Source organism: Bactrocera oleae, chromosome 6, assembly GCF_042242935.1.
Source record: "Bactrocera oleae isolate idBacOlea1 chromosome 6, idBacOlea1, whole genome shotgun sequence".
Classification (NCBI taxonomy): Eukaryota; Metazoa; Arthropoda; class Insecta; order Diptera; family Tephritidae; genus Bactrocera; species Bactrocera oleae.
Genome location: NC_091540.1, coordinates 33,758,671 through 33,773,110, shown reverse-complemented (window position 1 = coordinate 33,773,110; position 14,440 = coordinate 33,758,671). Strand labels below are relative to the sequence as shown.

The 14,440-nt window shown below is 36.9% G+C and overlaps 1 protein-coding gene across 17 annotated transcripts in view; it reads left to right on the top strand.

Annotated features, from left to right (window-relative positions):
- Window positions 1-14,440, top strand: part of LOC106618396 (nephrin) — a 229,368-nt gene that overhangs the window by 176,027 nt on the left and 38,901 nt on the right. For all 17 annotated transcript variants that reach the window (XR_004978112.2, XM_036370829.2, XM_036370831.2 and 14 more), the window contains 8 exons: window positions 6,339-6,520; window positions 6,897-7,072; window positions 7,189-7,320; window positions 7,487-7,602; window positions 8,191-8,575; window positions 9,093-9,222; window positions 9,456-9,551; window positions 11,654-11,812. Coding sequence is in view for 16 of the 17 variants with exons in the window: in XM_036370829.2 (XP_036226722.1) it covers window positions 6,339-6,520; window positions 6,897-7,072; window positions 7,189-7,320; window positions 7,487-7,602; window positions 8,191-8,575; window positions 9,093-9,222; window positions 9,456-9,551; window positions 11,654-11,812 (1,376 nt within the window). In the remaining variant the exon portion in view is untranslated. The remainder of the gene's footprint in view (window positions 1-6,338; window positions 6,521-6,896; window positions 7,073-7,188; window positions 7,321-7,486; window positions 7,603-8,190; window positions 8,576-9,092; window positions 9,223-9,455; window positions 9,552-11,653; window positions 11,813-14,440) is intronic.

Genomic DNA, 14,440 nt, shown 5'->3' with positions numbered 1-14,440 from the left:
GCATATAATTTCTATCTAGTAAACCTTCCTAAAAATTTTTCACATCTCAACACATATTTTACACACTGTACTGTTACATAGTTGCCACCGAAGCAGTCTCGTTCACTATTCTACTAATCATATCCGCCATAGTTTTTCCCAGCAACAGACTGTGTCTCTTAATTTCTTTAAACTATTTTGTTCTACAATGTGTCATAAGCATTACCACTTTCACATGCACCTATTGTTTATGCGTGCAATTTCGTTTACCATCCACACTTCAGCAGCAGCACATATCATATACCGTTTTCCGCGTTTATTCTTTCTTCATTCTTTCACATTTGCGCGACCACTTCAGCGACTACTGCTATGCTGCAGCAGACAAATACATTCCCAGTTATTCACTGACCCCAAAAGTTTATTCGCTGTAACATCTGCGACGCTTGCGTCGTTTGTGTGTGCGTCAGCACAAGGTGAGTGCATTGGAATTAAGAGCGCGGAGACAGCACTTGCACCGACTTCACTTCTATGCATTCTCATGCAGATGTGATTCTCCTTCTGGATCCACCTTCGAATTCATGAGTGCTCCTGACACAATCCTCGAGTGTCACGCGCTTTTATCGAAATTTTAATACAATTTTAAAAATGTTCGCTCGTTGGCCCACCGATCCACATCCTGACACGTTGCAAGTGAACTTGTCACGCGGTTGTTTTGATTAAAACGCATAAATTGTCAACTGAGAGCAAGTGTATGTACAGTCAACCCTCTTACAACGCGGTACTCTCAAAACGCGGTTTCCACATAACGCGAAGCTGAAAATGCGACAGCCCTCCTATAACGCGGTACTCTCAGAACCCGGTTTCCGTCAACAGCATCCCACAAGTTCCTTCCATGTAGCCTAAGAATGTTTAGCTAAGCTGTTTAGTTCGTTAGGACCGTTAGAAAAACGAATGGGTGCCAAATAACGATTTAGAAGATGTCAAAAAAGGTCTAAATTTGGCAAAAGAATTAGAACACCATTTCATTGAAAGTGATCATTCAACGGTGAGTACCGCAAAGTTTAAAAGATAGTTAAGAAATTGCTTAGCTCCCTATAGAGAGGTTTTAGTAGAGTTAGAAAAAAACAGCTACAATCGAAAGCCTGCGCTTCGAATTAGCTCGGTTTGTACGGTTAAATCCGAGTTCCTTGTAGCACGATTTCCATACTACGCGGTACGCACTCACCGCGTTATAGGAGGGTTGACTGTATGTAACACAGCACCTTAGTAAATAACTATCGGGCTATTCTTGATATGAAATCAATTTTGGTAAATTGATGGAAAAATTACTGACGTCGATTGCGATCGAAGAATGAAATACTATGGTATTAACTTTGAAATACTGGTTTAAATTACATACTTATCGTATATTGTTTTGCTGGACTTGTACCGTGATCTTTTAAATGATTTTGATCGCATCTACTATTTTTTTGGCGAACATAATGCTCGATTCAAATAGATATAATATAATAGGAACCATGCAGCTAATTTTTAGTAGGCTTATTCAATAGAAGTTATGAAAGTTGTTTAATTTCACTTTTAGTAGAATGTTCATCAGTTCCAACCGGCAAACTTACTTTCAAACACTTTTCACCATTAATACTCGTTCCTCCGGCTTCAAAGAAGTTGAGTCCAATTGTTGGAGTGTCTGAATCCATCGCCTCAACTTACAGACCTGATATTTATAAATATTTTGATATTAAACTACATAGCGAGATAAGTTAAATAACCGCAAAATATAAACGACATTCTATGGAAATGACATATGACTTAATCTTTCAAAGACACACCTATATTCACTTTTTAAAACCCTCATTAAATGCCATAAACTGCGGTCGCAAGTGCAATCCAATTAAAAATCGGAATTAATTGTAAATCCGTAGCCATAGCCATTAAAATTCATTACTCGCAATTAAGCAATTTTAAGTCAAGCAATTACGCTTATAGAAGAATAACGCCATTCGTACCACGAAGACCTTAAATTTTGTTGCGAAACGACGTCGTGTAATATTTTAAAGTGCGAAGCGCTTCGCGTACATATTGACTCTTTGAGTTGCCTGGTAACTCATTTTTCTTTGTTCATGCTATATGCATATATCTCGTATATATTGTACATATATACACATCTACGAGTATAGCGATAAAATTTCATATTCAAAACGTAGTCTGAGATGCACACAGCTGGACCTTTCCATGGGCAACCAGCCATCCTATCGCATTGAGGCCAACTGCGCTCGAGCGTTCTTAACTTTTCCGACATGTTGGCTTATTGCGCCTTTTGGCATTGTTGTTACGCCCGATAATTACAATAAAATTAATTACGCCCTACAGTTGGTCGAATACCGTTGCCGACAGAATACGACGCGCAGATTTATAGCGTGCGACGCATTGCTTGTTTCTCAATTCCCTGCAATTGTTGTTTTAACTGTATGCGTTTGTGTGAGTGTGTGCTCGGACAATTGTGCTTGGGCAGGTGATGCAAAATACTCTTAAAAAGTGCACAAAAATATTATCTTTCGCTACCTTCGCGCGACGTCCGCAGGCAATGGAGTCATTGCAATTATTTTTTGCACTCCAATTGCATATTGCTTAAAATTCTGTCTTATTCCCTAGCCAAACCTGTTGCAAAAGGGTATGTCAGCTTTGTTCATAAAAATTGTTTATAAAAAATTTTCAAAATTCTCGGAATTACTTATTTAGTTGGGTACAGTATCCAAATTGCGCAAGCACAGAGATTGAACATGTCATTGAGATAGGTAGGCAGAAAAAATGTTGAAACACAGTCCACAATCATAATTATGTGCTATATATATAGGGGTAAATTTGTTATTGCAAAACAAAATTTTTTTTTTATTGAAGGTTTAATCGAGAGTAGTTTTGCTAGCTTATGAAAACATTGACGACAGGTTTAAGACCTACTCTTGGTTTGCACGATATTTGTCTTTAAAACCTGTGTTAGTAATGGAGAGCTTGTAGGATAATGGGCAATAAACCGTCCAAAAAAGGGGCAGCCATTTGACATAGCCAAATCCTTGTGGGAAGATTATGTGGCATGACGCACTAACCAACTAATTGGGAAGGTCAAATAATGGTAGAGTGAAAGATTGCGGCCTGCATCATTAAAAACGAAACTAACTGTCACTCTTTTTAATAGTTGTAACACCTTTATTTCAAACCGACGTCACGAAGTAATATGTTTTACTGTCAAACATATCTAAAAATTTAAAGGGACGAAATTTTCATAATCTCTATTTCTATTATATTATCAAAATACAATATATAAATAAGAATTTTTGGAACATAATCCGAAAGCTACGTTCAATCCTTTAACCTTACCTATCTGACATGTAACTACTCTCCTGCTTACTTCCTTCCGCATCTCTTTTAGCGGTATATGCTTTTGTTTCTGGTAAATTTAAATAAATAAATTTTATGGCACACCTTCTGTCAAAAATGTATCGCCACAATTGGCAAAATAACCACAATTAAGAGCAACAGAATAATGCACAGTATATATGCGTATAAACTACAATATACTAACGACATATTTTTCGTTCTGATATTACGGGAATTGATAAAGATTTAATACTCAGATCCGCAATTTTGTTGCAAACCATATCTTCGAGTTACAAGAATAACTGAGCAAAATTTGGAGACTATGCTCTTGAAAAGGCAAATCAGGTTGTTGGCAAATATCCCTGGTTTTAATTCCCTCCAACGGTGCATAAAATTTTACTTCCTGGTTTTGAATATATATAATATATTTCTTGGTTCCGATTAGAGAGCTTTCTGAGGAAGTTAGCAGGCAAGAATTAAAGATATTAAAAGGTTACGATTACAATGTGCACGGAAAGTTCCACAAGTCGCTTCAAATGCAGATTTAATGAACCAATTGCTTTAAGGCTGATCACTTTATTACTAGCCTACAAAAACGAGTTTATAATCAGAAGTCAACGCTACTAAAGTCAATTATGGATTTACTTGATGAACCAATATAAAAATTACTTGTAAAATTTTCGTCGTTTTCCAATTATAATATATGAATGTTATTCTTGTTTTTTTTTTTTGTTATCACTACATTTATGAGTACCACCAATCAATGCGAATATTCTTGAAAGTGTGTATTTTACTTTTGTATTGTATTATTATTAGTAAAACCACCCCAATTTTCCCCTAAAATACTAAATATAAAAAGTTAATCGATCCGTTAGTGACTGTTAATATGGGAGCTATAGGATATAGTCGTACGATGTGCCCAATTTTTTTATAATATACCTATATATGATATTTTTATATTGTAGATTTTTGATAAAATTTTCAAAAGGATATCTCATAAAAAAGTATTTATGATCGCGGCTCTCATACAAGCGAAACTACTGGGCAATGTATTAAATTTTCGTACATGCAAAGAGAAGACAGGTGAGCAATGCTCACACACATGCAACATTTTTAAATATTTTGCACAAATTCAATTCCATCGTAAATATACTCGAATTTTCATTAAATTTATGCGGTGTCGGTTTACTTTTAGCAATTCGCAACAACATTACAGGCTGCTACCAGCTTCCTTTCCACCTAGAAGTATGCAACGCGGCACAATTGATACTCGTTAGTTTGCACAGTAAGGAGTGGCTATTGGATATTGAGAGTTTGCGCGGCCAGATATCAAAATTGCGAGGAATGAGTAAAAAATTGCCCATAAAACGCTGCAACAAACGCCACAAACTATTTAAGCCCACTGGGAAACGGCGTACGGTTTCATGCAAAGCAAATATTCCATTTTCGTTATGCTTTTGCTTTTCTGATGAGCATAAATTGAATACAACCCACGATTATCGTCTACGTTACGCTTCAATAGTTAATGCCTCGCTTAATTAATTTTAAATCGCTTCCAAGTAAATGACTTTCCATCCTACAATTGAATTAATCGAAAGCGCTGGGTGTACTTGTCTAAGCTTCGACACATTCCAGCAAATGATTTAACCCCAACCAAGACACATTGTTTATCATCGGGCGTATGCAGGACCATTCAATGCAAACATGCAGTCGGCAGGTTGTCGGGTGTAATCCTAGTTATGTTTCAACTTCATTGTCCTTCATTCAATTCATGTGGCACCCATTTTCCACTATTTGGGAAATTTCCCATAACTTTCAAACGGTCTGAAATTGTTTGTGCCATTTACTTTTGACTCAAAGCGTCATCTTCATCCAATATTGCTTGCAGTTCGGCGTCTTCAAACTTTTTTGGTCGTCTTCAACGTACTTCATTTCTCACATCAAAATCGTTATATCTGAACCACTGAAACCATATTTTGCATTTTGTTTCTGATATAGCATTATCACCATATGCCGCGACAAGCACTTTTCTTCAGATGGAAACTAAATATTATCCGATTGTACAGTTTATATGGCAGTTATATGCTATAGTGGTCCGATAGCGGCCATTTCGATAAATAATCAGATTCTTACTGAGAAAAGGATAGGTGCAAAATACAGACAGACGGACAAAACGGGTCCTTCTGGGTGTTACAAACGTCGTGGCTGGGTATAAAAATTAAGGCTCGTTCACAACAAATGTTCCCTACCAAAATATTTGTATATTAACGCTCACTTCATATATATAAGGTTTACTTTCTTTTTTCATGCTTCGACTTCGGTTTAAGGCCACTCGGCTGTCTTTCGATTTGTCTTTGTGGCGAAATGAAGGAGTCATATCCCTGATACTGCTCAGATTCATCAATTCCTTGTCATTTTTGGTCTGCGTGGCATCCACAGAGCCTTTTCAACTATCGATACGCAGATGCCGCAGTTACCTCGCCCATTTCATTTTATGGTCTGCTTTTGACACTTTTATATAATTTTTGTTCATAACGGCATTTTCTAGACGTCCACCTTCGTCTTTGGGATTTCATCCAAACACGAAACTTTACGCAATTCACACAAAAACTTTCATCTTTTGGTGGTGATAGGGCCACTGCTTTAACTATTTCGCGTTTCTATCTATATTGTGCCAGGTTTTTTGGGACCGCTCTAAAATTCAGTAAACTCTCAGGGTTTTATTACATATATTGGTACTAAACAATTTGCAAAAATTTTAAGAATTTTAGGCAGAAATCTGAATATCAGTAAAAATATCAGTTTTGCCAAGCTGTTTTCTGTTTAAAGCACCCCCACCCATAAAAGTTAAGTGCAATTTAGCTTCTTGGTTCACACAAATGCACATACCTATATTAGGAAATACACTTAGCAAGTAACTATCTACACCTATTGTAGCCTTCGTAACACAAAATACTTTTTCTTCGTTTTGCATCCAATTCTAGGTATCGCAACGGTGATTTAGTCAATGTCAACGACACGGAACGATACGAGGGTGGCAATTCCGAGAACGTTGCACTGGTTATACGCTCCACCGACAAGGAGGATGTCGGCAACTACACCTGTCAACTATCAAATGTTATCGGCAAGGGCATATCCGAGCAGCAAATCGACCTAGATGTACAGTGTAAGTGTCGAAAGTGTCATGCTGCATAGATACATACAGTTATATATACAATGTTTATATGTTTATTGCTCCGTGACAGTATTCACGTACCAAATATATCCGAAAATCTGCTCTCCCATCTCTTCTCGCCGAAATAAACTTTTCCTTAATTTTGTTGTTATTATTATCTATAAGTGTTTCACTGTTATTGTTATTATTGCATAAGTGCTATTGTCATTGTCAGTTACCCATGTTGTATTAACGGTTCACGTAAACGTCGCTAATGTCCTTAACCGATGTCCTCTTTTCTTTCAGCTTTATCACTCGCATATTATATGAATCTGTTTGTACATATCTGTAGACAGCACTAATGTGCTTGCGTTCATATTTATTTCAGTTGTGCCAATTGTAGAAGTGCTGATGATACCCGAGGGTCCCGTTAAGGAGAGTGACGAGTCGAATGTTACACTCTACTGCAACATCTTAGAAGCTAATCCGGCATTGCTGACAAAAGTGCGTTGGTATGCCAATTCGACGTTGCTCAAAGAGCTGCCCGATTGTGAGGAGACAAAGGTAAGTACAGGACACTTGTATAAGTTGTGAAGGTGTTGCAGGTTGAGAATAGTTCACTTCGAAATATGCCACTTTAATATTTAATATATTTTGATTTTTTTAACCCGAATTTTCAGGAGGACTTATGCCACATTGATCCAAGTAAATTGCTGTTGGAGAGCATTGGACGTGGCTTCTTCTACAATTACTCTTGTGAAGGCTACAATGCCGCCGGTTGGGGACCACGTAGCGAAGATAAAGAGTTAATGGTGAGTGGAACTAAATGCAATATTTAATATTTTATTTCTTTTGAACTAGACCGGCTAGCGAATTTTGTAATATCTTCATGATGATCCATTTTTCTTTGCAGTTATATTTTCCACAAACAATTTAAACCATTTAGTAAAACTCCCTCATTTTCTATTACACTCACAGGTACACTACGAGCCAGGTCCAGCCATGCTCACCCACTTTCCGTTGATTGCGGTGAAGAAGAAGAGTGTGACATTTTCGTGCTCTGTCGACGACCCTGGATATCCAGAATCGAATAGGTCTGTAAAGCAGCATGACAAAGCCTCCACATTTGCATCCTCATTCAATTCCATTAATCCCATAACCAAATTGTCAACTACGTTAACAACCAAATCACAAACATCACATGCTTCTACCAAAGCTTTGTCCACACCCCATACGGGTGATCAATTCCATATACATTTCCATACCGTACAAGTGTTACAACCTTCTGAGGCTGAGGCAGCTTATGAGGCGTTGATACGACAAAATTCACCATTGCTTGACAAACACCAACAACAACACAGCAATCAAACAATACAAAAAGAAACGCATACACTAATTGGTCTGAACAGTCATACACCCTTATGTACATTACTCACACTCACCACATTCTCACCAAAATCACAAATTCTAACACTCTACAATGTGGCAAAACCGTATGCGGTGGACAACACTTCATCACAATTATCATCATCTTCAACATCAAAAACATCGACATCAACCCCATACGATTCATCTACAATATTTACCGACATCAATTCATCACTACAAAAACAACAACTCTCATTATATCGAAAAATGGGCTCCTTTACTTATCGTGCACAAATGTTAATGCATCCACATAGATTCCGTTGGCAGCGCGGTGGACTTGGACCCTTGCAGGATATCGTTACCAAAGATTGGACTGTGGAGCCGGTGGGTTTGGATAGTCGCACCAACTACTCTTGCTATGCTTACAATGAGGGAGGCAAGGGCTCCATGGCTAGCGTTAATCTAGAAGTGCATGCACCACCATTCTTCATCAAGAATCTAGTGCCATATACGGGGATGTTGCACACATCGCGCACGGCAAATCTAACATGTCGCATCGAATGTGTGCCACGCTGTGAAATCACATGGTTGAAGGGCACCGAGCCCATTGAAAAGAACGACACGCGGTACTTCATCAAGGAGAAATATGTGGACGCGTCACCAGCAACGGGCGACTTTGAGAGCATGCTTTCAGTGTTGGTAAGTAGAGAAATAATTTGCAATGAAGTAACTTTGTGAGTTTGTTATAATTGTGAAATGATATAAAAGAATTATATTTATAATAATAAAGTTATCTTAACAAATATTTGCTTGACCTTGTTGTGTGAGTTGGGATTATATTCGCAACTAGAGAGAGAGAGAGAGAGAGAGAGAGAGAGAGAGAGAGAGAGAGAGAGAGAGAGAGAGAGAGAGAGAATCTTGCACTGATGATCGACTATTTTATAATATTTGAAGACAGAATTCCCTCTCCTACAAACTACTCCTAAAAAATGCATAACAAATTTAATTATAGACTTGAATTTCGCTAAAGGAACGAAAAAATCGACAAGTAACAATGACTTTTAGCCTTTTCCATTACAATTTTTATCAGTGAGAGTGCCTTGGTGTAATTTCTTTCTAAATACAAACCATATAAGATCTTAAAATAAAATATTTTTCTAAATACTCTATAACTTAATTTAATTATTCTCTTTTTCTCCTACTCACGAACCCTTAGCACTTTAACATGTCAAATTGGCCCAATCAAAAGTTCGACATCGAATCAGATAGCGCAAACTACACTTGTGTATCTACAGGAAACACCGTTGGACCCGGCATCAAAAGCGCCACTTACTTTTCTATAGAATGTGAGTTCTAATAAGAATTATAAGCAAATATCTAAGGTTTGACAAATTGAGGGAGTTAAAGGCTACAACAAATATGTGAATACAATAGATCAAACCTTTGAAGAGCAAAATACCCATAAATATTAAATACTTGTATCATTGCATAATAATTTTGCATAACACCCTTACATATTCTTAACTGATTTCCATTTGCTCCATTTTGTAATCCTCTTCTTTTACTTTCTCCCTAACAGATGCGCCGGAGAACTCAACCGTTTCGGAGGAGAAGGTTTCCGTGCAAGAGGGCACTATACCCGGACGTGTCATTTGCAATGCCAAAGCTAATCCGAGTAGGTATCCATTGCACATTACAAATATGTATATCTCTTTTATATCCGGCAGTTATACAAATAATTCGCACGAACGCACGTCGTGTCAGCTCGATTGTTATTGTGTTATACTGTATTGACGCTTGTTGTAAATGTCAAGTTTAAAATGTCAGCAATTTCTGTCAGCGTTGACATAAATGATAAGAGTGACATGACAACACACAGCAGCCTCAATTTCTGCCTTAGTCTTAGCAGTCCAACTCACACACACTTAGCCAGTGGACTATGAGACGCGCCGGTGGAGCTTATTGACTGGCGTGCGGTTTCAAGTAGTGCAACGTTCCCGTTATATTATGCGCTTATGTCAGCAGCGCGTCAAGGCGTTTGCGAAATCTCGAGGTTGAGTCATGTGGAAATTGACATTTCTGAAGGGTCCCTATGCGTGCTGTTGGGAGTCTTAAGCACGCTTCAAAACATTTTTGTAAACACTTGCAGCAAAACGTAAATCAACAGGATTTAAATATGTGGCAATATGCGAAACACATACACTTACACGTTAGTGAAGGTTGCCTTCCCGACATTTATACTAATCAATGTTGGCAGCCCGATTATTTAGGGAATTACAACTATTTTTTTAAACTGGGCACAGATTCTAGTTAGGAAGTATATATCATTCAACTTGCCACAGTTGATACTTATGGCTGACATGGCTTTACTTCAGACATTTGCTTTGACAGATAAGTTTGATGGGTATTTTTGTATGAGTTTGACCACATCGAGGCAAAGCAAAGCAAAATATTGGACAACTCTCATCGAAAGCAAGCGCTTGTTCTGACATATCCATTGTTTTTTTCCATTCGTTGCTAAATTATGAGTTGTCAAGCAACACGAGGAAAGTTGTATGCGAATTGGCCTTTAACGTTTCATGTAAATTTTTCACATCTGTCTACAAAAAACTCTTCTTCAATTCAGAATTTTGAAGACGTTTTACTGTGACTTCAGGTTATCAGGGTAAAAGAGTTTTAATACTAAGCCTCCATCATCTTGCTTCACTTTCTTTTGAGTTTGTCATGTTTTAAATTTACAGTCCCCGAGAGAGGCCGACACAGAGTCTCTTTGTAGTGTCACTCACTTCTGTTTGCATAATTCTTGTTTGCAAAAGTTGTCCAAAGATTCGTATAAGCTGATTGAATATCAATAAGATCGTAATACTAAAAAAAATGATGATCACACCAGTAAATAATTTTATTGACCAACGAAAGCGCTCGAAGTAAAGCAAATACAATCTCTACAATATCTTCTTCTCCCGATGTTCGTTAAGGGAATTAGTCTTTCAAAACGAAGCTGAGTCATAATATTTGCAAAAATAATTAAGTTTTAAAAACATAGGGTTTGATAAAAACATATATATTTTAAATCCTGCCATAAGTTCCGTTACAAGTACAAGTATTTATAACAATTTAACTACAATACATATTTTAAGTTAATTTTCTTTAATAAGTTAATTTGGTTTTTACTTCTTGATGCAACAATTTTGTGAGAAGTATCTCCTGATCACTCTCGATTCAGTTTCATTAAAAGTCTCGAACTTAATGGTTTATCTTTATTTTACCTTCGCACCTAAAGAAAGTATACCCTCAATAAATTTCAACTTATGCTTTTCAGACAAAATTGTGTATTCTATAAATTATTACAAAATGAATGAATTTCGGATATATTCACTTTATTTAATTTGCTGATTTTATAATTAACTACTCAACAGTAGTACCTATTTGCGTTCAAAAGGGGACAATTGTAAATGCAAATGATATTTCCCTCAAAGTTTCCAGGAGATTCATCCTGGCCTGGCCACATATTTATATATTCTATGTGAGAACAAGCAATTAGCTTAGCTTATCTTACCTATAATTTCCACGCTTGCCATTCAAACGCCAGTTTTGGTTTACTCATAACAATAAGTGGTTTACTAGCGGAAAAGTATAAATCTTTTCTTTGTCAATTAAAAGCAAGGTAAGCTACTGGAAATCCACTACCATAAATTACTATAATTCCCACATATCAATTTGCAAAGCACAAAATCCATTCGAATACACATGTTATTCAATTTGATTTTTCAATTGCAGGCGCTCACTACAGTTGGTACTTCAACAATACAAAACTGGGACAGGATCAGGCGTTAATCATCAACAAACCAATGACACGCAATGACTCCGGCGTCTACACATGTGTTGCCTCCAATAAGCACGGCAAGAGCCCAGCCGAAACAATCATCGATGTACAATGTAAGTAGAAACACTCCTCTCCTTTTTCTTCAACTTTGTCGATAGAATACGCATTACAACTATTACAACTTATAATATAGAAAATGGACGGTTTTGAAATTACAACCGTTATAAAATTGTCCCATGTCATTTCTAAGCGACCTTTCTCTCTAGAATTACAATTGCAAAAAAATGTAGCGCTTTAAAATATCTGAAATTATATTCAGTCAAGAGGTGGAGCTGTTAACGCAGCGGGATTCGTATTACAAAGGCACATAAATATGATATTTGAAAGTGTCCTTTTATGCGCTTTGTTTGGCGGCTTGTCAAACTAGTGTTTGAAATTGTCCGAATAATTTTACGAATTTTTATGATTATTTCCATTATGATACTTTCACTTTGAGCGCAGTGCATTTTATCGAGCATTTTATTGAAACCTTTTTCGACAATTGTTGCCAAGTCACAGCCACAAAATGTTTGTGTCCTTTGTAATGTCACACATTCATATACATATTATTGCCCGTCGCGTTTTCTAATATTTCTATTATTTGCGTTCGCTCACAATTGTTTGTCCCCATTCGTTTTATGAAGAATTATTCGGCAAAAAAATATGCGGTAACGGTTCGAAACCATAAATTTTTGCATTCTAACCACACTAACTCTCCTGCTAAGTTTGCTGTGGTGTGCGGTGTGGGGAGTGTTTCGGATTTTGCAGCTGGTCACGCTATGATAAGCCTATTTAATATTGATTATTGAAAAGTTTCAACACCATTCACATACCGTTAATACTATTTATGCTGAGTTCGGCTGTTTTGTCGCATTAAATGGCCGCTATTCAATTGAAATTGACCGGAAATATCACCAAACGGCTCCGCATTGTCCTTTTGACCTTTCGGCGTCAACTATGTGTTGGAATTAAACTTTCGAAACAAATTCAATTATGTGACCAAGAAGAGGTGCTGCAATGCATTTTATATTCTATATTTCAGCTTGCGGTAACAGAGCATATTAGGTTTTATGTCAAAATAGCTTTTTAGAATTGCAAGCAATAAAAACATAATAAATGAAATGTCAATGTAACAGTTTGCATCTTACAAGTACAAATGAATTTTATACAATTTGCGATTTAATACTTTATATGAAGTGTTGTTAGGAGTTCTATAAAATGATATCCTTTTGATTATACTAATTTCTCTCAAAACACCTACCATGGATTAAAAGTCGAATAACTGAACTGTATTACGAATGTTATAGGATCCGGATATTAAAGCCTAACACTAGATAAAATCCTGTCACATTTCTGCTTGAAAGTAGTGTAGCCAGTTTGGGGTTCTATAGTTAGGTTAGATTTTAGGATTGATCCTGATCGATAGATCTTACTTGGATAGCTGTTAATCCTTTGTGTTATCAATAAACTCCTAAAAATTAATCACCAGTTTATCATAGATCGTTGAAGCGTTTTGTGACTACCATAACATTTTTAAGACGGGTAATATCAAGCCCAGCCACTTCGCTAGGTTCACCAAAGGTGTGTCTACCAAGATATTTCAATCTCAGTCTAGTAAAAGTCGGGAAATAGAGGAGAAATCGGAGTGAATGCTCCGATCTCCGAAGATAGCTGCACTTCGGAGCTGCACTTCGCCCCCCACCAGACAGCGCCCCATTAAACATTATTGGCATAATAGAGTCTCATAAAGCCAGAACATTTTTGATAAAAGCACCATGACTTCCCAGTTGTTCCTCTACAGCAGTTTAAAGCGACCGATGCCTTTCTCACTGTCTTCTCATTGTTTGGCTTCCAAGAGAGCTTTCCATCAGGGAGAAGCTCTAAGTACTTCGCCCTGCCCACCGGTTGAAGAATAGAGCCTCCCAACGATGGGAAAGTAACCTCAGGAATTTAGTATCTCCTATAAAACTAGCTCAGTTTTATTTAGATTCGATCCTTAAATTGCTTCAGTAGGAAGGGCACTTGGATCCAGAGCAAAGCGAAAAAGACGCCAACTTGCGGAGCCCTTATTTACTTTCTGGGTTCTATCGAGAAAGTTAGACATTTTTAGACTGATTCTATCAATGACTGAATCTTCCTCTTTTTAACACAACTCATCATTCTCAAGCAGTGTTTAGATTTCTCAAATCACTGACTAAAGTAAGATTATCAGAACGCTAATTCTACAGTTTTTTTGTGAGGATAAAACGTTGGAAAATGCGTTTTTCGAAGGAGAGAGTATTTTTTATTATATTAACCCTCAGACTAGAAGTTATAAGAATCTTGAATCTTTAGTTTTTTCTTAAACTAGCTTTAAGACAATTTTAGAAGAAACTGAAGAAAAATTATCGCTATTATATCATAATAGTACTGCGCCAAATGTTTTACTTGCCTTCTTTCGCATTTGTCAAATTGATTGCACTAAAGTCAAAACACCACGATAACACATGAATATATTTTTAACTGATTTCCATAAAATTAATTACGTGATAAGGTCAAACAAAAATATCTAAATTATGCAGCACTGACTTTCTGTTTTTTTCTCTTCGTTTTCCATGAACCCTTCGGCGGCCATGCGGACATTTCGGACTTCTGATGACAACCAAACAACATGTTGATGTTACGCTGTATGCTTATTTTTTTGCTGTTACCAATACTGTCGA